This window comes from Primulina eburnea, chromosome 6 (assembly GCF_022965805.1).
Source record: "Primulina eburnea isolate SZY01 chromosome 6, ASM2296580v1, whole genome shotgun sequence".
NCBI classification, from domain to species: domain Eukaryota; kingdom Viridiplantae; phylum Streptophyta; class Magnoliopsida; order Lamiales; family Gesneriaceae; genus Primulina; species Primulina eburnea.
This window is the reverse complement of record NC_133106.1, coordinates 36,988,393-37,012,695: the sequence shown is the minus strand read 5'-3', so window position 1 is coordinate 37,012,695 and position 24,303 is coordinate 36,988,393. Positions and strand designations below refer to the sequence as shown.

At 39.9% G+C, this 24,303-nt stretch overlaps 2 protein-coding genes across 5 annotated transcripts; one reads left to right on the top strand and one right to left on the bottom strand.

Annotated features, from left to right (window-relative positions):
• Positions 1–575: 575 nt before the first annotated feature.
• Positions 576–1,389, bottom strand: LOC140834954 (uncharacterized protein At1g15400-like). The gene has a single exon (XM_073200177.1). The coding sequence runs from the start codon at positions 1,248–1,250 to the stop codon at positions 855–857; it is 396 nt and encodes a 131-aa protein (XP_073056278.1). The 5' UTR covers positions 1,251–1,389; the 3' UTR covers positions 576–854.
• Positions 946–22,588, top strand: LOC140834953 (uncharacterized). Of its 4 annotated transcripts, none has more exons than XM_073200175.1 (8): positions 16,537–16,672; positions 16,750–16,811; positions 17,813–17,961; positions 18,364–18,431; positions 21,480–21,671; positions 21,780–21,942; positions 22,105–22,251; positions 22,339–22,588. In XM_073200175.1, exons 3-8 carry the CDS (start codon positions 17,887–17,889, stop codon positions 22,363–22,365), a joined length of 672 nt encoding a protein of 223 aa, XP_073056276.1. In that variant the 5' UTR covers positions 16,537–16,672; positions 16,750–16,811; positions 17,813–17,886; the 3' UTR covers positions 22,366–22,588. The 4 variants fall into 4 exon arrangements, with proteins under 4 accessions (XP_073056274.1, XP_073056276.1, XP_073056275.1 ...); XM_073200174.1 differs by having other exon boundaries at positions 16,585–16,672; positions 16,745–16,811; XM_073200173.1 differs by lacking the exons at positions 16,537–16,672; positions 16,750–16,811 and adding an exon at positions 946–1,077.
• The last annotated feature ends 1,715 nt before the right edge of the window (positions 22,589–24,303 follow it).

Sequence of the window (24,303 nt, the reverse complement as noted above, 5' to 3'; positions counted from 1 at the left end):
ATTAGTCTATTTCTTTTGCAAAACCAGGAAAGGTTAGTTCTTTGACTTCAAATCTGGTTACCTAATTATTTTGTACGAGAACAAATTGTGCCACTCGCTAAGTTGAACCATCATTGAACAAATAATTAATTTTTGTGAATGATTTTTGTTAAATAGAAAGTCTTTACCACTAAAATGCACATTCGCTTTTAATCATGTATTTTAATAATGATTTTTGGTGTAACAATTGTCGTATGAAGGGAGCCGTCGTCTGATTTAAAAGATTAAATTTTCGTTGGATTTTAAAGAATATTCAAACAACGGAAATTGAATTATTACTAGACAAAATAGATGAGATATGATCTATTTTGTTCAATTCCTAATTTTCAGAGGTTCGGTTTGGATTTGCTTTGAATTTAAACCGTTTAATACTTTTTTCGAAAGGACACCACGTAATCAATCACATAAATCAAAGTTAGCTACATTCATCAACCATGATGTACAAACTCTCATACCAATAATTAGTAGATGGATGATTAATGGCATACTGTGTTAGGCTATGAGCCACCTTGTCTGCAGATCTATATAAATTAAAGAAGCAAAAATGCTAGTATAAGATTTATTTTGTAATAATTTCCCAAAGTGAAAAAATGGAAATAATATATTTTCACAGAAACAAATAAATATAGAAAACCATATTTAACGATAAACAAAAACAAATTAAGAAAATAGTTAAAATTTAACAAAAGCAAAATACTGAGTGGAATTTCCGAAATTGGATTAACCTCAGATCTATCGAGCGGAACAAGCCACTTCCACGTACACCTTAATAACCAGCTCCCGCCGCCGGCGAACGCCTCTTTCAATCACGTGTTTCACATCACGCGCTTGACGGGCTTCAAGCGTTGGCGGCGCGTCTTCTCGTTTTTTCCAAAGGCACCGCAAAAACCACAAGACGAAACCTTCGGTGACGGCGGCTCAACCGCCGGGGACACTCTTCCCGTCCTGAACCCCCGTCCTTCACCATTGGATCTGCTTCTCTCGATCTTCAGTCCAGGAACTCTAGCCGAATCCTCGGAGGCGGCGTCGGGAGTAGAGGTGGCTGCATCATTCTTCCATTCATGCCCTTGATGCTGAGTTTCTCTGCTGTTATTTTCCTGTTTAGGATGTGCGAGCTGATTCAATTCACCTGAGATAATTTTGTCGTCCCACACCAATCCCGAGGAGCCTTGTCTCCTAAATGATACCTCCGATCTCTGCAAACCAGCCATCGATATCAGATAATCAGATTTAACAGCTTCACAGATTTATTTTCTTCGATTTCTGGGCTCCCCCATCGGGAGTGTCTTTCACCCTGTTGTAGTATCGTGGGGGAATTCTCTAGAGTCTAGATATTTCTGCTGTGTAGTTGTTTGGGCTAAAAATAATTATTTAATTCGAAGCCCAATGAATGTAGAAATTAATTAAAAGCCCATCAAACACACCGGGTTGATTTTTAAAACCGATCACGAAGCACTGAAAAAGGGGGAAGATCATGGGAGGAGAGGTTGAGATCGTGGCATGAAGAGCGGGGAACATGGCTCATGGGGGAGTGGGAGGAACCGCACAGTTTGCAGAAAGAAAAAGAGGACATCGGCAAACAAAAAAGACACACAACTCAACACAGACAAACTCTGCAAATATTCTCTGCAAATTTCCAGTCTTCAAGCATTATTTTTCAAGCTTTTCAATAGTTGTTCTAGCATTCACGTTTTAGATTTCAGCAACAAATTATTATATTTTTCATGTCTTTGATGAATTCCTACAGTTTTGTAAATGCAAAATCATGTCAGGGGTTTATTTCCATCACTTTCCAATAGTTTTCTTAATTTTGGCATCGCATATGTTTTAGGAGATTAGAACCAACGATCAAATTTAGAATTTACCGTCGTTTGATTTTAGAAGTTAGATTTTTACCATTTTCACACAAATCGGTGCACTTCGCACCTGGCACGCCCGCAACACCAAATATTGTGCAAACATATTTTTGGCACGCCCGGTGGGACCATCACTATGCCGCCAAGAAGAAAGGAAAACGTGAATCAGGAGGGTGGGGAGTCTCTGGCGAATCAAGAGGGAACTCAAGCGCCTCAGCCAGAACAACACGTTGTTGAACCACAGGTTGAAGAAATGGATCTACAGATTTCTACTACTAATGACCAAGTCTCAAACAGGGTGATTGGAGAACTGACTGATACAAAGATTGAGGAAATCTCACTGGCATTATCTAAGGCGATGGCTGACTGTTTGAAATCCATTTTGTGTAAGCCGAGTAAGTCCCATCGAGGAGAGCAAAATACTACTGGCAAAGAGGCTGACCAGGGAAGCAACCAAGTTCATGAATCCGATCAGGGAGTTGGAGACTCAAGGGCTGGCGATCCCCGCCGCCCAGAGTGTACTCTCCCAAATCAGCCCGAAAGAAGGTACACACCACCTCACAAGAGAGAAGAAACCTTAGGAGGGAGAGCTCAGCCATATCCACGTACTCATGGAGTGGGGAGCTCGAAGCAACCAGTTGCTCAAGTGTTCAGCGTGACCAATCCTCTGTACCAACCGGGAGCTTACGATGACATATCGCACATGGATTATCCAGGAGGAGATGGAGGCTTCCCAGGGGGTAATTTTGGTTTAAATGCAGGGTTTCAAGCTCGGGGGGCAAATTACCATCACCAACTCCCCGCTCGGAATTTGCACGGGATTGATCCAGAAATGGTGAGAGAAGCTGTTCAAGAGTTATATGGGCCGGCCTTGAAACAGATTGGCCGCCCAGAGTTCCACAAACCATATCCAGACTACATTGACGTGAATAACCCGTACCCAAGGGGTTATAGAGTGCATGAGTTCAGTTTATTCTCCGGGGAGGATGGCCAGTCCAGCATGGAACACATAGCCAGATTCACCATCCAGTGCGGGGAATTAGCCAACTTGGAGAACTTCAACAATCTAAAGTTGCGGCTATTCCCAAATTCCCTCACTGGAACTGCATTCGCTTGGTATGCCTCGCTCCCCAGAAATTCAGTGATGAGTTGGCAAGAAATGGAAAGACAATTTCACATTCAATTCTATAGAACAGAGCCTGAAGTGTGCATTGCCGACTTATCCAGAGTCACTCAAAAGAAAGGAGAGTCTGTGGAATATTTCATAGACAGGTTCAAGAAGATGAAGAATAGGTGCAAGGTGTTCCTACCCGAGACTGAGTTCGTGAAGATGGCACAAAAGGGGCTAGATTTTGAATTAAGGAAGAAATTCCAGGGAATGGAGTTCAGGGATTTCTTTGAGCTAGCCGCCAAAGTGGCTGAATACGAAGAGCTTTTGAGGGAAGAGTCGTACAAGAAGAAAACTGCTATGGGGTCGTATTATCAAGAGGTGGAAGATGTGGCATTAGCGGAGATTCGGTCAGCTGGTTCTTGCACCGTTCCCCTGCTAAAAAAGAAGCCAGCAGAACCTGAAAAGAATAATAGCTCCCAACTCCCCAAAGACATGCACTATACTTTTGACACGTCAAAGACCGAGGAAATCTTCGATTTCTTGGTAAAGGAAAAATTCATCACATTCCCGCCTGATCATAAGATGCCACCTACAGAAGAGCTGAAGGGAAGAGAGTATTGTAAGTACCACAACTCTTACAATCATGCTACGAAGTCTTGTTGGGCGTTCAAGAATATCTTGCAGGACAGAATTAACAAGGGAGTTGTGAAGTTCCCTAACAAACAAGAGTCTATGGCGGTGGATGACGATCCTTTTCCCCCCGTTGCTTTGGTTAATGTGAATATGACAGATTTGAGAGATCTTCTCAATGAGAAGAGAAGGCGATCTTTTGCAGTGAAAGACCGAGTGATCAAGAAATACTGGATTCCAAAGGGTCAATTGTTTGAAGCTCATGGAAGGCACAGTGTCGATGGAATGCCAATAGCCCAGCAGCGTTTCCCTAGAAGTGTTGGTGAATCCGCGGCCTTTAGGCCGAGGGATCAACATTTTCTTGAAAGACCAGTGATGGAGAAGCAATGGTTCAGAGGGGAGTCATCTCACAGTCATCACCAAAGGTATTCAAACAGGAGAAATGCATGTGAATTTGAGTCAAGGAGGGTGGAAACCAGAAAAGTATCAGCTGATCATGGCAGAGAACGGCGTTCATACGAAATCACAAAAGGAAAAATGATTGAGAACAGTGGAGTAAAGCCAAGATACGTTCTTCCAGCCAGAGGGGAGTTCAGTGAGTCTTGGAGAGTGGCCCAACACAAAAAGTTCCCTAGGCCACCGACTAGGACACAAAAGAGACGACTGTTGAGAGAAAGAGCTATTGCAAGAAGAGAGGAGTTCGCTAAGCTGAAGAATGAATCCAAAACTGATGTTCCAGTCTCCAATGAGCCAGTGGGGAGTAAATCTAAGTTTGGAAGATCGGCTACTGAGGACAAGTTTGTTGAAGACGATGATGATTTATTAAGCGAAGAGGATGATCAAGCAAGGAAATCAATTAATTTTCGCGTTGGGGAATTTCACATCACTGTGGATTGTGCCACTGGAGTGGTGATACTACCCGAGATATTTAAAATGGTAGAAGAAGGGAACGGGGAGTTGATACCCCATGAATCGTCGCAAAAAGAAGATCAGGCAATTAAACTCCCCGAAGGGAGTTCAAAAGTGATTATCAAGGAGGATCACCGAAACAAGCCTCAGCAGGTGATACTTGAAAAGCCTACACCGGCCATGACCAAGCACATAAGGCCGTTGTACATCAAAGCCCACTTGAATGGGAAGCCAGTGTCTAGAGTGTTGATTGACAATGGCTCAGCAGTGAACGTTCTCCCAGTAAGAATGTTGAAAAATCTAGGCAAAAATGAAGAAGACTTGATCCCTTCAGAAGTTTCGGTTGCTGCATTTACAGGGGAAACTACCAAGACCATTGGGGTACTCCCCGCCGATGTTACTGTGGGGAGTATGTCATCTTTATGTGCATTCTTCGTGGTAAACTCCTCCGCCAACTTCCAAGCGTTGTTAGGCAGAGATTGGATCCATGCAAACCAGTGCATACCATCCTCAATGCACCAACTGTTGTTATTTTGGAAGGGGGATGACGTGGAGGTCGTAGAAGCGGATGGACAACCGTTCCAAACAAGTGCAAGTGCAGTAGAAGCCAGATATTATAATGGGGATTTTGGGCCCATCAAAATCCGTAGCAATAGCAAGAAAGAAAATCCACTGTACATGCAAACACCAACTCCAAGCTCGGTGTTGGAAAGAATCCTCAAACCTACCGTTATCGTGCCATCGAGGCCGATAATTCAGCCACTGATTGAGGAGATTGATGATTGATTCGAACCAACGAGGAAAGGAGGTAGCTGCAACCTCTATATGGAAGGCACATGTGCAGCAAGTACTGGAAAAACTAAAGGAAGAGGAAGCATGGGACACTTATGGAACTGAAGTGGTCCAAGAAGAAGAATACGAAAATGATGAGCTCCAAGTCGATGAGTTGTTGATGGCGCCATCTCAACTGGAAGATGGCCAACATGAAGTTCAAGACCCATTGGAAGAGATTAACTTGGGGGAGCTTGAGAATCCAAAAGTTGTATATGTGAGTAAGTTACTGGAAGAGCAGTTGAAGCAAGACTTGATCAGCATGTTGAAGGAATACAAAGATTGTTTTGCATGGGGTTATGATGACATGCCAGGGTTGGACCGAAAATTGGTCGAACATCGACTTCCACTCAAAGAAGGTTTCAAACCATTTCAACAGTCATCTCGTCGCATGTCAAAAGAAGTTGAATTGAAAGTGAAAGAGGAAGTTGAGAAATTGTTGAAGGCCAAGTTTATAAAGCCAATCCGATATACCGAGTGGCTTTCAAACATTGTGCCAGTAATGAAGAAGAATGGCAAGGTCAGAATATGCATCGACTTCCGAGACTTGAACTGTGCAACTCCCAAAGATGTATATGTGATGCCGATACCTGATATGTTAATTGATTCAGTGGCTAAACATGAGTTGTTGTCTTTCATGGACGGATTCTCGGGCTACAACCAAATCAAAATAGCCGAGACTGACACTCACAAAACAGCATTCAGATGCCCGGGAGCTGTTGGTACGTTTGAATGGCTTGTTATGCCATTCGGGCTAAAGAACGCGGGAGCCACGTATCAAAGAGCCATGAACTCCATCTTTCATGACATGATAGGACATCATATTGAAGTATATATAGATGATATCGTTGTAAAGTCCAAACAAGCTACTGATCACATTGAGCACTTGAGGAAAAGTTTCCAAAGAATGAGGCAACATGAATTAAAGTTAAATCCATTGAAATGTGCATTTGGCGTGAAGGCAGGAAACTTTCTGGGATTTCTTGTGCACCAGAGGGGAGTTGAAGTGGATAAAAACAAAGCCAAAGCCATTATGGAAGCAAATCCGCCTAGAAACAAGAAAAAGTTGCAACGCTTCCTTGGGCAAGTGAATTACCTGAGGCGTTTTATCTCTAACCTTGCAGGGAAGACAAAGGAGTTTTCACAGCTGTTGAAGCTCAAAGACAGCGGGGAGTTCAAATGGGAGGAGTCGCATCAGAAAGCTTTTGATGTGATCAAGAGTTATCTATCTAACCCACCTGTTCTGATGCCTCCCAGGTATGGAATGCCCCTTAAATTATACATCTCTGCTGCTCATGAGTCAATTGGATGCCTACTAGTTCAAAATAATCATGAAGGAAATGAACAAGCCATCTATTATTTGAGTAGATTCCTTACTCCAGTAGAGGTGAAATACTCTGTGATTGAAAAGCTATGCTTAACACTGTATTATGCATGTACTAAGTTAAGACATTATTTAATTCAATCAAGAGTGTTTGTGGTGGCTAAAACCGATTTGATTAAATACATGCTTAATAGACCCATCCTCTCTGGGAGAATTGGCAAATGGTCTTTAGCATTGGCCGAGTTTACATTGACATATTATCCCCAAAAATCAGTAAAAGGCCAAGCTATCGCCGATTTTTTAGCTGATCACCCTTCACTTGATGAGTTTATTGGAGAACAGGTTGGATTTCCAGTTTGTGGAGTGGGAGTTCAACCCTGGGAGTTGAAGTTCGATGGATCAAGTACAGAAACAGCAGCTGGAGCTGGTATTGTGATCACCTCCCCAAGAGGTGTGAAAACCGCTCTATCCTTTAATTTGAATTTCCCATGCACCAACAATCAAGCGGAATACGAAGCGCTGGTCATTGGATTGGAAATTCTGAAAGACTTAGGTGCAAGAGAGTTATTGATATCAGGGGATTCTCAGCTGGTACTCAAACAGCTGTCAGGGGAGTTCAAATGCACAAGTTTGTCCTTAGCTCCTTACTATACCGCTGCATCCCAACTGCTAGATGATTTCGAGGAAGTGTCATTAGTACACGTCCCAAGACAAGAAAATTGGGAGGCAGACGAGTTGGCACAGGTTGCTTCGGGATTGAAGATGTCTCCGGAACTTACACACAGGCTGGTGTTGATTCAAAAGAGAAACCACCCTTCAATTCAGCAAAGAGGGATTCAGGTAGATACGCTCAACTTGGATATAAACTTAGCTGGTGACTGGAGGGATGACATAAAACAGGTGCTAGAATCAACCGGGAGAGATATTCCACGTGGTTTAAAAATGAGAGCTCTTAATTACGTTTTAGTGGAGGGTGATTTGTACAGGAAAGGGCTAGATGGTCTGCTTCTCAGATGCATAGGCTTCCCAGAGGCTTTGGAGATCATGAAGCAAGTTCATGAGGGAGTGTGTGGAGCGCATCAATCTGGAATAAAGATGAGATGGTTGATAAGGAGGTATGGCTACTATTGGCCATCCATCCTGAAAGATTGCATCAAATATGCTAAGGGATGCCAGCCATGTCAGAGACACGGGAACATCCAAAGAATTCCAGCGGATGAACTTCACAGCGTTGTCAAACCATGGCCATTCAAAGGCTGGGCCATGGACTTAATAGGGAAAATCTACCCTTCATCATCTAAAGGCCACTCGTTCATCCTTGTGGCTACAGATTTTTTCACCAAATGGGTAGAAGCAGTGCCCTTGAAGAAAGCAGAGCAAGGGGATGTTATTAACTTTGTGAAAGAGAATATTATTCATAGATTTGGAATTCCAGAGTCATTGACCACAGATCAGGGAACTATGTTCACAGGCTCAGATATGAGGGAGTTTGCAGAAGACTATGGAATTAAATTGATAAACTCATCCCCTCATTACCCACAGTCCAACGGGCAAGCCGAAGCGTCAAATAAAGTGTTGATAAAGATTCTACAAAAGATGATGGAAGAGAATCCTAGGGATTGGCCAAGGCTATTATCAGAAACTTTGTGGGCATACAGGACATCCAAGAGGACTGCCACTGGAGTGAGCCCTTTTTCCCTTACCTTTGGCCATGATGCAGTGCTCCCATTGGAGATTATGGTGCCATCAATGCGAGTGGCAAAGCAAAATGAACTTTCCCTTGAGCGTTATAATGAAGCAATGATCATGGAACTAGAAGAACTAGATGAGTTGAGAATCCAAGCGTACAATGCTTTGCTGTTACAGAAACAGAAAGTGGCAAGAATCTACAACAAAAGAGTTAACAAGAAAAGTTTCCATGAAGGAGAAATAGTGTGGAAGACCATACTACCACTAGGAACAAAGGATAGGGAGCTGGGCAAATGGTCTCCCAACTGGGAGGGACCATTCAAGGTACATAAGGTGTTAGACGGAAATGCATATTGGCTATCAAGCATAGATGGCCATCCACACAAAAGATGCATAAACGGCAAGTATCTCAAGCCCTATTTTCCGAGTATGAGGGAAGAAGTAGGAAGAGCTTGCGAGTAAAGCAATCTCAAAGGCTAATCTTCAGTGGGGAGTTGGCATTTTTCAGTGGGGAGTTGGCCTTCGGGGCCACTTGTGTATATATTAAGTTCCTGATTTCAAGGTGTCATGTGATGTAGGCCTTAGGGCCACTTAAATAAATATATTTTGTTTAAGATTCAACAATAAAATCGATCGGGGAGAGTGGGACAGTAAGCCACTTCCATTCTTTATGTTGAAGGTCCATTATTTCACTAGGGAGTCGGCCTTATGGCCACTTATTTCCAATTTTTCTTTTATGGTACCAAAAATCATGGTGGAATAGACCGTTCTATCATTATAAATTGATTGTTTGCATGTGCAGTGACAGATTCATGAAGTAGGCCTTGAGGCCACTTAGAATGTGGGAGGAAAGGCACACAGCCAGCGGGGAGTTGAGCTTACTGGGCAGACGACGAGTAATAAAAGAAGAACTGAAAAGAACAAAGGTGATATGCAAACCCCAAGAAGACCCAGAAATTGATTTTGGAAGAAAAATAGGCTAATCAGCCATTTTATACTGTTTTTAGCTTCATGTTGTAAGAATTTTATTTGAAGTAGGCTGTATGGCCACTGATGTAAATATTTGTTATGATTCAGAAAACGAATGATTAATAAAAGTCGGCCAATAGGCCACTTTCATCATATTGGATTCATTGTGTATGGATAATGGATCAAGGGAGAGAATAATCTTGAGTGGGGAGTTTTAAGTCAACCTATGGTTTTGATTTGAAGCTATTGAAGTGAGTTGTGTTAAGTTGATTAAGAACGAATGTGAACTCCTTCCAATACATAACACCCCGTACAAATCCACCGTCACCAAACCAACAATCAATAGATAAGAAGCGGAGCCACCGCATGCAAGAACAGTAAGTAAACGTGTATGCGGGAAAGGGGTCCAACTGAAGTGCAAATACGTGTATGCGGGAAAGGGGTCCAACTGAAGTGCAAATGCATATACGTGTATGCGGGAAAGGGGTCCGACTGAAGTGCAAATGCATATACGTGTATGCGGGAAAGGGATCCGACTGAAGTGCAATGCATAATGTTAGGGGCGAGGGAATCGTCTTGAGTGGATGCAGCACATAGGAGCACATAAGAGCACATAAGAGCATGTAAGGGCAAGACTTACCGGTGTTTCAAAGAGCCCCAAACGACACCAAGGTTTAGGTATCGAATACACCAGAAAATTAAGGCCAACCCATGGCCAATCCATGCTACCTGCTGAAAATAAACATGCCAATGTGCACGAAAAGAATGAACCAGCAAAAGAGGAGATATAGGAATATAAAAGCCCAAAAGCAAGAGTGTGTTCGTAAAGTGTCCTCAAAACAAGTTGCCCTGAACACGACAATCGCTCACATTCATTGCATACTAAGAAACTGAACAAATGAGGAGTCATGGAAATAAAGTGCGCAGCTGCTCCCACTTGGCCAGACACTCGGACTGGGTAATCTCGGCCTCGTGAAGTCTACTGGTCCACATGTGATAATCATTCTTGAGGCCGAAAAGTTGATGGCCGATGGTATGCGAGTTTTTCCTTGTTTCTAACAGAGCTGCTTCCAAAGTTTCTGCCTCGTCCAACAAAGTGACCATCCTAGCTCTGCGCCTGTGAATCTCCTCTTCCAATCGCTTGACTTCAGCTTCTTCCACATCATAACTAGCTGTCACTGCGGCGATTTGCTCACGGACCACCTTATCATGCTTGTCCAACTCTTCCTTCTTTTCGCGCTTACTCTGGAATGACGTGCGTTGGGATATCATATCCGAACTAGTAGCAAAGGCAGCGTCTGACTTAGAGAATATAGTAGGAAGATCGTCAAGTATACCAAACTCTGAAGTGGCGAATTCCGAGGAAGTCTTGAGAATAGAGACAGATGACAGCATAGCTAGTCGTTGGGACTCCCCAAGTTGATGCAAGCCAAGGCCAAGGAAATTTCGAATGGCCATCTTTGCATGAGCGAGCGCTTCCACAGACGGTGTACACCTTTCAAGATTGGAAGGCATTGATGAGATATCGTCCGAGAAGCTCAAATCAACCTGCATCTCGGGTTCCCCTATAAGCTTGAGTCGAGCCCTCCGAGATGTCAAATCCTGTCAAATAAACAAAGTCAAGGTTGAGCATAGCAAATACACGGAGGTATTCAAAACGAAGAGAAAAGTTGAGAGAAATTACCATAGAAAGGGTGACCGCAACGGGCAATGAATTGGGAGAATTTGGACTGAATCCAGCAGTAGAAGGGAAGTCCCTCAAGATAGAAGGGTTATCAGTGGCTCTTTCCTCAGAAACATCAGGATTGGTATCAAATTTAACACCAGATATTCCAGCTTGAAGGATTCCCTGTTCAGATGTGGCTGGACTGAAGTCAATGTCAAAAGCTTCATTAATGTCTGAAACCTCGGGGCTAGAATTCTTGGGGCTCGGTCGCTCAGAGACAAGAGGTGGATCATCTTCACCAAGGATGATGGGGTCATCAACGGTGTTGCTAGGGCCAGAAACCAGTTTAGTTGAATGGCGAGTATGATATCGCCGACCCACCGTCTGGAGCCTACGAGTGATATTTCCTGTCGGAGCAGCTTTAGGAGCGGCTTTAGTCTTCAAGGATTGAGATTTCGGAGGCACTGTGACCTGCTCCTGTTTGAGTTTCAAACTCCCTTGAGTATCCATTTTTGGGAGCTTGACAGACACAGGACTGTCTTCACTCGGAGCCACATCTCGCTTGCGAGCATCTACAAGAAATCACAGAAACAATGCTGGAATAACAGATATCGACAACAAAGCGTTATGTAAACATAAAGAAGGATACCAGACCATACCAGGGTGTCGAATTACTGATGGAATGAGGTCTAGATAGCGTGACTTCCACCAAATAGCAAATGACTCGGCCATCTTTCGGTCAAGTGGCACCATCGGGCTGAGAAACCTCCCGGATAAAGTGGATAGGAGCTGTACGGTTGCCTTGGAAAGTCTCCTAGAGGCGATCTCTGAGACAATATGAGTCAAATCCACCGGGAAAGATAGCGAGGTGTGAGGAACTGCCGGTGAGAGCCAGAATTGGTACGCATATAAAGAAGGATTGTAAAATTCGAACGACCAACTCGACTTGTCATTATATGGCGGGCGTGTGGAAGAACAATCAACTACCAATAATCTGGGATGGATATACCGAGTCAAGATTAGAGCAGCAATCTCATCGGGAGAACGACCATTAAAGTCCGGAAAAGCACCAACCCAGAAAGGCCGGGTAAGGCAAGAAACGCTCGGTCGTGCTGGAAGATTGAGTGTATCAAGCTTCAGCCGCTGCAAGTAATCCATCAGATCAGAGGCGGAAAGAGTAAGGTGGCTCCCCATCAGTGAAGTAATGCGCAACATGGTAGGAGGGCCAGCAAGAAAGTCCATCACGCCAGGAAAATAAGAGAAGGCCCATATTTGCAGAAACCATGATACTCCCCCCAGCTTGGAAATAGGATCGTGCCGAACACACTGATTCAAACTGCGGTATACGGACCCTAGAAGCATCACCGCCAAATTATACACTCTACCGGTGCTGAGGGAGCATGCAAGGGGCAGGTATTCGGATGATGGCTTGCCGGACGAAGGGCAGAAAATGTAATGGCAAATCAAGACCCATAGAAACATGACGTGTTCAACCACAGAAGGAACACCTGTATGCGAGGACCATTCCTTGACCACTGCCCGATAGGAGGGATAGCAGTAACGGGTATGAGCTAAAGTCGGGGCAGCGGGATCATCAATGAAATAGGGGGAGTCAGGCCCAACCACAGGCAACCCGAGGAACAAAGAGATGTCATACAAAGTTATAGACATTGGGCCAAAGGGGAAGATGAAAACATTGCTGGAAGGGGACCAAAACCGGAGAAGACAATCAAATAAAACGGATTGCTTGTTTATTTTCATCTTGGAAGTCACAACCAGTGGCCACAAGCCCTGATGGCGCCACTGCTGCCCAAAATGAGGGGTCAAACGATCTATCCACTCAACCCAACCCTCAGGAACCCGTGGCCAAGATTTGAACTGGGAAGGCTCACTGTGGGGCAATAAACGTCTGGAGAGCAACAAATCCCTCGAGTGTAGTGAAGGCAGGGGAAAGAACAACTGATGGACTGATGGAGGGAATTGATTCTCATGATAGGTAGGATGCCGCACAGGGCCAATGGTAGCAAGAGCCAGAGAAGCAAAGGTCGAGCTCCTACAGTGGAACAAGAGATAAGTTAGAAACATTGCAATACACAAAGGAGACAGATAACCATGAAAGATGCAATTCATACCTAGCTTCAACTTCAGATTTGTGTAAAGCTCCTGGCTCGGATGCAAATGGATTAATAACTGGTGCACCTACAAGAAATGAGTGGATACTTCAAACATCTCTACCAAACAAATAAACCACAACCCAAGGGCATACCAGATGCATTCGAAGAGGGAATCAAGGGAGTGGCCATCACCGAAGTAATAATCGAAGCAGAAACAATAGCAGGGACAGATGGGACAACTTCCATCGAAGATGGGGTCACCATATTGAGAGCAGTCAGAGGTGGGGATGACGTTGCAGCTGGCAACCTGAAAACCAACAAGGGAGTGAGCAAAAGCAAATTCACATTCTATTTAGTAAACAAATACCACACATACCCGGTGTGTGCGGCCTCAATTTGGGTGGCAACAGGGACATAATTAGAGTCAATGGACTGTTTGGGGTCAAAAACCACTGCATAAAGCAAGAAATGTTCAGAAAAATCAATTGTCACTGATGTACAACACAGGGCCAAATAATGGCCGCTTTACCACACATACAAAACAACGGCTAATGAATGGTCTAACAATAATCCATCACTCCCCACAGAAACCTGACGTCCAAAGAGGTAACTCAGTTACACAGATAAACCCAGTGTCCATCATTTGTTTTCTCAGATGCAAAATCAATACAAAACAGTAAAGAGAATTGTAAGTCAATCGCGACGACAAGCAATATTCAAGGAATCAAGAAACGCTGAGTAATGATTCAAGAAAATGAATGAAGAAATACCCATGGCCATCGTTGAGTTCTGACCGGAGCCGAGAGGAACACTCGCTCTTGCGGAAGGAGGCTGGCCGAAACGCGAAGGTACGCCTGTAAATAACCCAGAGACAACGGCGAATGGATTGGGACCAGGATTGGAGCCGGCGAACGCCACGGGCAATGTGGCAGCGGCGGCGTGAACTTGAGACGTTGGAGAATCCACAGTGCCAGAGTCACGGAGAGGCGCTGAAAGGGAACCTAGAACCATTGGGAAGCCCTCAACAATCGCGGCAGAATCAGCAAGCGCAGCGAGCGGGGAGGCCGAGATGTTGGCTGGAGCAGAAAGGGTACCCTTCGCGTTTGGTTCGGAGGAACTCGCCGGAGAGGAATCTTGAACCATGGTTAAACCCTCAAGCAGCAACAGCGACGGCGGAGGAGCGAGCGGGGAGAGTTTCAGGGCACAAGAACGCGAATGAGAACTGCCGCAGTGGAGCAATCGGACGAAGCGGCGTCTTCCACACCAGCGATGAGAGCAATCGGACGAAGCGATGGCAGCGGGGAGTGAAGAGCGGGAGCGCAGAAGGAGAAGAGAAAGAGGGCCGAAGGTTATCGATTTGAATCTGAGAGGGAAATTGGTAATGAAAAATCTAAATTGGGCTTGGCCCAAAATCACAAGGTCACTCCACATAAAATGCTCACGGGCCGTTCCAAATAAAAGAATTAAAGCTGGTTTACATGACACAAGCATTTTGGCCCAATGGGCCAATGCTTGCGGGGGGCAATTGTTTGGGCTAAAAATAATTATTTAATTCGAAGCCCAATGAATGTAGAAATTAATTAAAAGCCCATCAAACACACCGGGTTGATTTTTAAAACCGATCACGAAGCACTGAAAAAGGGGGAAGATCATGGGAGGAGAGGTTGAGATCGTGGCATGAAGAGCGGGGAACATGGCTCATGGGGGAGTGGGAGGAACCGCACAGTTTGCAGAAAGAAAAAGAGGACATCGGCAAACAAAAAAGACACACAACTCAACACAGACAAACTCTGCAAATATTCTCTGCAAATTTCCAGTCTTCAAGCATTATTTTTCAAGCTTTTCAATAGTTGTTCTAGCATTCACGTTTTAGATTTCAGCAACAAATTATTATATTTTTCATGTCTTTGATGAATTCCTACAGTTTTGTAAATGCAAAATCATGTCAGGGGTTTATTTCCATCACTTTCCAATAGTTTTCTTAATTTTGGCATCGCATATGTTTTAGGAGATTAGAACCAACGATCAAATTTAGAATTTACCGTCGTTTGATTTTAGAAGTTAGATTTTTACCATTTTCACACAAATCGGTGCACTTCGCACCTGGCACGCCCGCAACACCAAATATTGTGCAAACAGTAGTTATTCTACTTTCCAAGTATTTGTATCGTGTGGGTTAGTGTGCATTTTGATGTTCCCTAAAACGTGCCCGTATGTGGAATTTACGTGTATATTTGTGAATCTGTGAAGTATTAAAATAAATTATTTTATTTGTCTCAAATATATAAATTTGTTTCATTTTTTTTTATAAAAACAAAATTTACAAACAAATTTCTTATTTATCTATATTTATATTTTAATTCATTCTGCAATTATGTATAGATAGATATATTATATATATTAGTAAAATCAGCGTTCCGTGACACTCATTAAAATTTTTTGTGAAAAAATATATTATTTTATTATGATATGATAACTATATAAGATTTATTCAATTAATTCGAATTTTTAGATAAATTATATATAAGTTGAAGAACAAATCGGATATAGATAGAGAGATAAATTAAGAACAAATACGTAACAATAAAATTATCTAACAAATATTATGAATGGTAAAACTATATAGAAATTTTGGTGTTACGTTGATTTACCAAAATTAGTTAATATGAGGTGCTCGAGTTTAATTATATAGTATATGTAAAAAAGAAGAAAAAATGTTACAAAATATACAAACCGAGCTATATATATAGTATAACCCGAAAAAAACTTATACCATTGGAACATAGTGAGTGTAATGGATGGAATTTAAAGAGAACTTACATCAAGATAAATTATGAATTTGATGATAGTCATAAGGTTTTTTTAAAACCGTGAGAATATTTTACGAAATTATCATTGAATAAATGGAACAAGCACTCCTTTACCTAAATTCAGGTGTCTTTATCGATTCAAACCTGAAATATTTGGCAGATATGCTTTGTGCAAATGATAGGTTAGATCATCTCAATTTTAACTAAACCAACCAAATTAATCGAAAGCTTAGATAAGACTAGGAAAGTTTTCCTTAAAAAAAATTCATATAAATTTCCAATGAATTGCCAACTGTTGGGCTAAAAAGTAAATCATCCACTTGCTATCGGCGCCATTAGACCCTAACTGTGGATGTCGTGGCATAGTTGTAGCCACTTATTATTATTATTTTTTATTTATAAGATGTGTGTGATCTACTGATTTGAAGCCGAACGAGGCAAAATCATATAATAACATTAACGAAAGAAATAGATTCTTAAAAAAAAAGCGCCAATTTGCGACCGTTTTTCATTAACCGTCTCTAATGTAGATCGGCGACGGATAACGTAATCTGTCTCTAATAGCAACGGTTTTACTGACATCCGTCGCTAATAGCGACGGTCACTGAACTGACGCAAAAATTTCTATTAATATCCGCACTCCCAGCCCATTTCCCTCCACAACACACACTTCACACATGCGATAAATTTCTCTCTTTTTTAACGATTTTAGTTTCAATTTAAGGTAAATTTTTGCGTTTCGATTCTTGGAAATTTCTGAGTGTTGGTATATATCATGAATTTTGTTAACTTGTAGTGCAGGTCGTCTTCCACCTGATTTTTTTGCATGAGTGCTGTGCTCCAACGTCTTCTACAAACAATTTGTATGTGTTTTTTTTATGGATTTATACACGTTTAATTTGTTTTTATGGTATGTTATTTAGAAATTAAATAATATGTTGCATGTTTAAATTTTTATTAAAATATTATATAATATAATTTATATAAATTGTCATGATTAACATTAATAAATTTGTCTAATTATGTTGTTGAATTTTAATTTTTTTAATTTTAATTAATTGGTAAATGATATGGATTAAGTAAAATATATCCTATTTATTTTTATGTATGATAAAATAAATAATGATAGAAATTTGATGTATCTTCGTTTCGAGAATGAATTTCTAACGGTTGAAATTTAACGACAGTCGCAAAAACTGCCGAATATATTTTTTTTTAGTGTTAAAGGAACGATGAATAAATTTATCATCCTGAATTTGATAAAAATTTATAGAGTATGTTTTCGGTGATACCGTGATATGATCAATTTATATGACAAATCGATTAGATTTATATTCGATTGGAAAATAAATATTTTTACATAAAAAACAATATTTTTTATTGAGTTAGATTATATAAAAGTTTAAGAGTCGAGTTTTTGTGTATTTGAAATTTAAAAGTAAAATAGTTAAAACTTTTTTAAAAAAATAAGGAAGATGGTGTTACAAAAAAATATTAAATCGTGTTTAAAGCAAGTTTAGGAAAAATCTAAACAATGGTATACATTATACCTCGATTAGTGAGATTTTAACATGCAAATTTACTTGGATTATAAATTTTGCTCGCTGGTTTTTTTTGTTTGTCGGTATTTTGACCTAAAATAGCTTTTTCATTAAAAAAAGAGATCTGGACAATAAACTTGTCAACCCAATTCACAAGTTTTAGCGGTAAACTTTGCCCACCAAAACTCCCGCCAAATATATCAAATTTGTTCGTCTAATTAATTCCCACCACAATCTTTTCGATCTTTAACCTCTTGGCTTTTCGAATTTCCCTTTCACGTTCACCGATCTTCTGAATATTCGTTTCACCTGAAGTTTTGTAGCTATGTCTTTGAAGAAATGCTTGTGAGGAATTTGCCGTGATAATCGGGGTGCGATTTGTGGGGGAAAAACAAAAATGTACGCCAAAAAAGCAAGTGAATTAGTTAAAGAATTGGCGAGCACTCAGCCTGGGCAGCTTTGCACCTTCAATGTAAGTTTTTCTCAAGTCTGTTGTCTCAGATCTTCCCTTATCTTTCATTCTCTACGAAAGATTATTTAATTGGTATTTTAATTTTATTGAATACACAATTGCTCGCATTACTGATGCTAGACGCTAATATTTTGTTTGATCGATGTCGTACTTTGAGATGGAATGGATTCTGGATAAAGTTATTAAGATCCTTTTTTATAGTTTCAATCAATTTTGTGTTTCATGTCTATGTGACCAGAATTTTGTCGGGGTGAATTGAGGGATGGATTTTAACTAAATAGGAAATTTCCGAATTTTTTCCATTGAGGCCCAACTTCAATGCCTGTCACTTTTAAATGCTCAAAGATTCGGACGATTCAATTTCATTGTTTTTTTTGCACATTGGTTTCTACAATTGTTCAGAATGATCTATTTGCTCAAGTGCTTGAAGAATGTAATGGACATCTCCACCAGCTTCATCCCTTAATGAGGTAACACCACCTCTCGTGTTCTTTGTATGCTTCCCTATTTTAATTTTTTTATTATTTCTTTTCGCGTCCGTGGTGGGTTGAAACCTCCCATTTTTGTGTGAGACTGTCGACTACATGAAAAATTAATTAAATTGCGTACTAGGTATCATGTTAAGTGAAAAACATATCAAAATAAATTGGCGGAACGCCCCCTTCGAGTTTGTGAAATCTTTGCGTAGAGAAATCCAACATTGTGATACTCAGCAATTTCTCTTCCTTTTTTTTTTTACAAAAAGTAATTGTAAATAATCCACCATTTTCTTAAGGGTAGTTGCTCTCTGATGGTTTTGTGATTTGAGTTCTTTTCAGTATAGTAATTTGTTACAATCACCATTTCTCCTGTCCGCAGAGTGAGTTTTATAATCACTGGCTAATGAAATTAATGGCATATGCCATATGTTGATTGTAACATCACTGGATTGAAAATTTGTTATATGTTTGCACCCTTTAGAAAGGGTCTTTACTTGTTTATTATAAATTCGCGAGGAGAAATGTATTTTTTCTATACTTTTCTAGAATTACAATACTGCTTTTAAATAGAGTACAAGATATATAACAAACTCCAAAAAATCAGAAATCAAATATTATCCTACCTGATTTAAAAGACCAAATTATCCTATCAAATCAAACTAATTGATATAAAATAAAATCAAATATTCTTATAACCAATTTATTTTATTGTATACTCCCCTCAAGCTTGGTTGTGGATATTGATGAGAGATCATGTTTGCTAACAAGAAAATCACAAGTGGATTTTGATAGCCCTTTGTAAGTAAATCAACAAGTTGATGAGATGTAGACACATGTTCAACACTCCGTTTTCCTCTCTTTCCTGCGAGGATTGGAAATTTTGTATTTTACATATCCATTTGATTGAGTTATTGGATTTCCGAAATAGTGCAAAAAGAAAAGTTTCAATCCATTGCTACGTGACTCAGACCTGTTCTAAAAAGTCGAGGAATTTCGAATTATTTGTTCATACGGACGAAGTCAAAGAAAACCTCAGAAATTATTTCAATATTAAACTTAAAACATGTAAGAGTTCCGAATCGAGAATCACTCCATCGATTTTTTTTTGTGATAAAAGTATCGATCTACTTCAACGTGCTTTGTCCTGTCACGATGGACTCATGGACATGATCGTGAGCTATTGTTTCTTGTTGCCCTAAGTTACAAGATTTTCCCAAACTTTGGCACAATATCCTAATGTGGATTTTCGATAATCAACAAAGCCTGCCCAATCTGCATCAATGAATGCACTAACATTTATATCATCATTCTCTGCGAAGAACATGCCTCTCCCATGGGCTTCAGATACCTCAAGATTTTATAAACTGAATCCAAATGCTCTTGTCAAGGTGAGTGCATGTATTGACTTATCATGCTAAGTACGAATGCAATATCAGCGGGAGTATGTGAAAGATGAATAAGTTTCCCAACCAGACGTTGGTATCTTCCCACATCTACTTTTTTCCCTCGAGCACCTTCCTTTTATTTCTCGATTCAATGGATGTCTTACTTGGTTTGCAACACTTCTTTTAGGAAACTGAAACGCCTTTCTTATTTCTTGCAATCTTTATTCCTAAGAAGTATTTTAGTGTTCCAAGGTCTTTGACTTCGAATTCCCTAGCTATCATCTGTTCAGCATCCTCCATATCTTGACTGTCATCCCCAGTGATAATAATATCATCAACATATACAATTAGAATTATGATCTTCTCTTTTCTGTATTGACTCATTTAAACTTTCTCTTCTAATTCATCATTCAAAAAAGCATTTTTAATATCGAGTTGATGTAGTGTGTCTAGTCAAGGATAGAAATATGCGTATGGCATTTAGTTCAGCAACTGGGGTGAAGGTTTCAGTATAATCAATACCATAGGTTTGTGTTAAACTTTGGCTACCAGACTTGGCTTGTGCCTTTCAATGAAGACGTCTGCCCTGTACTTGACTTTAGATACTCATTTACATCCCACTGTCACTGTTTTTTTCCCTGGGGTAACTCTACCAAGTCCCATGTGTTGCTTTGCTTCAAAGTATGCATATCTTCTAGCACAACAATTTTCCATTCAGGGATGAAAGCTTTGAATATGATACAAATCTAGAGATGAGATGTTGAATACAAGATCTCATTCTTTTCTTAAAGACTATTGGCGCATCAAGATCAAGAGTGTTACCTGGCTGAGGGTCTGTTATCAATTCATTTTATTGGTTGTACGTAAGATCCACAATGCATGTATTTACCTTAGATATTCTATGTCTTGAGTAGACACAACTCATTTTGAGATGTTGAGACTCCATTTGTTTTTGACATACTGAGTGTGTTCCAGTGCAACACCAGATACCAAAGATTTTATATCTGTCAACGGAGCATTCTCAAGGTAATAAAGAGCATTGTGGAGTTTAGCACTACAATCGTCTTCCCAGACAGTACGTTACGTCCTGAAATAAACAGGAGACATTTGAGAATTCTGCAATACAATTGTTATCAACAGTAAGTTTACCGATGGATAGAAAATTGCAGGTCAATGAAAGAAAATGGAGAACTAAGTTTGCCGTGAAGACAATGGTATTTTTTTTATTTTTTTCTGAGAGTGGCACGCCCGAAAATCATAATCATCCTTACTAATTTAAAGTATTAAATTATCTTATCTAATCAAAACTAATTGATATCAATAAAATCAAATATCCCTATAATCTATTTATTTTATTCCACATATATTATTTGGGTTTAAGTACGTTAATCAATCACATTTAGCAAAAGCACATCATTTTAGAGATCAAATTTAATCTGTCTGATCACCTCTATTTGTTTAATGCATTTTATAGGTTATTGTATTTTTTAGTGTGTACACAGTAAATGTTCTCAGCTTTCCGGGAATGCATAGTGTATATTATTGTACTGTTTACTTTTTAGTGTGTATACAGTAAATATGTTCAACACAGTTGTGCTCGCAAGTTCTGTTTATTGCATTCACGTTCAAGCTATACAATTTGGCAATACACCAGAAAAATACAAGAACATGAGAACAAGTTGAAAGATATAAGCACAGAAGATGAGATGGAAAATTCAGAAGATGATAGGGGGAATTCACAAGCTGAAAAGACAGTAATTCAAGGAGCTATGAAATCTGATCAGTTTGGGGCACTGGTCCATCACCTTTCCATGGTCCGTAACAAACGCTGTCTCATGGCTTATGTGTGAGTAATGAAAAAAAATATTTTCTTAGTAGATCAATTTTCATTCGAATCTTCTCCAAAACTCTGTACCATCTTCATTCTTTTTGCACTATATTATTCTGATTGTAGATATAATAGAGCAGAAGTCATAACAAATCTGGGATGGATGGTTGATGGAGACCTTCCTGAAGAAATTGAAAAGAGACTCAGCAACTCTGAGAAAGAGTACTTCAAGAAACACCTTGATACTTTACAATCATATATTGCAGAAATTGACCTTAATTTGTGTGTGGTAAATATTTTTCATTTTACATAATTTCACCCAAAAGGGCAAGTCGAGCATAATTCTCATGACAATCGTTTACCATGTGTTGGAGAAATAAATTAAAAACCACATTCAGACTGTACAAAAGGAAAAATATTCCCACTTAAACTTGACCATTCTTTTCTCCAGGATATGATTCCTCCCAAAGATCCCTACATCAAGGTGAGAGTTCTTGATGATATAGGTAAAGTTCTGCTTGGCGATCAGGTAGCCATTTTAGCTCGCCATTCAATCATGTTCATACGACGAACTGATGCTGAGCAGTACATCACTCAGGTGAGTGTAACTCCTAGAAATGATTTACACTCCTTCAACTTTCTCGATTTATGGTTAAGCTTAACCATATCTATTAATGATGAACAGGGCCAAATGGAAGAGCTCACAAGTTAAAATGTAGCATCTAAGGTCTTTGCCGGCATTTAAAGCCTTTCTCCATTGCAGCCCTGTATTATCAACACCTGGGAAAGTCAGTTAGGTATTCATTCAAATGATGAACTATGACTTGAAGCTTAAAGTGAAAGGAATAGAGTTTGAAACTAATTGTGGAAATAATGACACACTAAAAGAGTTTGAATGAACCCTCATTATATGTGTTGAAGCTCCTTTCTTACAACGATTATCGCGTCATTGATTCATGCAAGAAACATTATCTGATGCCAAGGTGTTGAGTCGAGAGCCTGTACTTTGTATTGTTTGGTGGCTCATGTGAGGTGAGGAATGGGTGTCCTTGTGCAAATGAATAATAATCCTCAAGTTTTATGAATGATGATATGGTAAGTTGCTCTTATTGATTGGAACTCGGCAAATACCAGAGACCAAAACTCTAGGAAAACATGAAAAATACAAATATTATGGTGAGCCTAAGCAATAATGTTTAATCACGAATATTTTAGTGGAAGCAATTGTTAATAAAAAAAAGTCGATATAATCAATCGTACATGCATGCCTTAGGCAGTAAATTATTAGATACAAGATTTGCATGATTCTAAGATGACACCATCATATTTTATTTTTATCTTATCATACGTGTCATGTCTATTCTTTTAATTAAAGACGCGAATTACTATACACTTTTTTTTTGTTTTCACTTTCGATAATAGACAATTAATCATACAACAGTAATGTTGATATGCTTGTAAATTTTATTTTCTCCCAATGACATCGGATGTTGCTTCAGTAAATTTGTTGAGATGATTTTTCTGTGGGGATTCGGACGCTAATCAAGTTCTTAATCATTATTGGGACTAATTAATCAATTATAAAACAGGGTTTAAATTTTTTTTTAAAATACAAAGCGGAAACGTAATGTAATTTAATCAAATTACATATTAAACATGAACATACAAATCTTGTGTTATCTACAAGAATTCAACTAGGTTCAACTACATATCAGTGTTGAATCCTATGTTGCTTCGAAGCCCAGATCTCCACGTTATCTAATCTTCTCTCATCCTCTTCTTGACCCTGATCCAGCCCCACCTGTTGTCATGCACACATACAAAACAAGACAACAGCCGGATAACTCCGGTGAGATATAAATATTCCAGTATAAACAATGTAAACATGCAGTCATATAAAAATTATTCATAACATGTCTCAAATCAGAAACATAAATTCATATCAAACATTCAATAATCATTAATGGCATAAACAATGTAAATCAACATGTCATATCAGACTCAACTCAACCGACGCCTCGTCTCAGACTCGACTCTACTGACGCGACGTCTCATACTCGACTCAACTCTATCCTAGGGATCCCGATGTCTGGATATAGGTAATTATATCGAATCTCAGTCGATAGGAATGAATCAATTCCTAAACGGCATCGATATAATTCATATATCAGTGTCTAGGCGAATCAGCCGCAGAATTGACGAATCAGTTAATAACCTGACGAATCAGCCAGTAATTAGGCGAATCAGCCAATAATCAGACAACTCTCTGTAATTAAGCGAATCAGCTTAAGTTTAGACGAATCAGTCAATCACCAGACGAATCAGCCGGTGACTAGGCGAATCAGCCTATAATGGACGAATCAGTCAATAACCCGACGAATCCGCCGGTGACTAGGCGAATCAGCCTATGACTCAACGACTCAGTAATCAATACAGATAGTCAGTATCTAAGCAAATCAATCAATGACTAGCGAATCAGCATGCAGTGGCTATAAATCAATAGACTACAATCATCAATTTCATCAATTACAAGAATCAATGTAATAAACTAAGTATGTGATTTAGGAAAACTCGAGTCAAACCTTCCTCGAGTTGTGCAATCCCAACACAACATTAATTTATACCTTTCTTTCTGATACTCTGGCTCTGT

Coding starts and splice junctions, on each gene's coding strand:
- LOC140834954 (XM_073200177.1), bottom strand. CDS start 1,250: ATGGCTGGTTTGCAGAGATCGGAGGTATCATTTAGGAGACAAGGCTCC.
- LOC140834953 (XM_073200173.1), top strand. CDS start 17,887: ATGTACGCCAAAAAAGCAAGTGAATTAGTTAAAGAATTGGCGAGCACT. Junction 21,943..22,104: donor TTGACCTTAATTTGTGTGTG/GTAAATATTTTT, acceptor TCTTTTCTCCAG/GATATGATTCCTCCCAAAGA. Junction 22,252..22,338: donor CTGAGCAGTACATCACTCAG/GTGAGTGTAACT, acceptor AATGATGAACAG/GGCCAAATGGAAGAGCTCAC.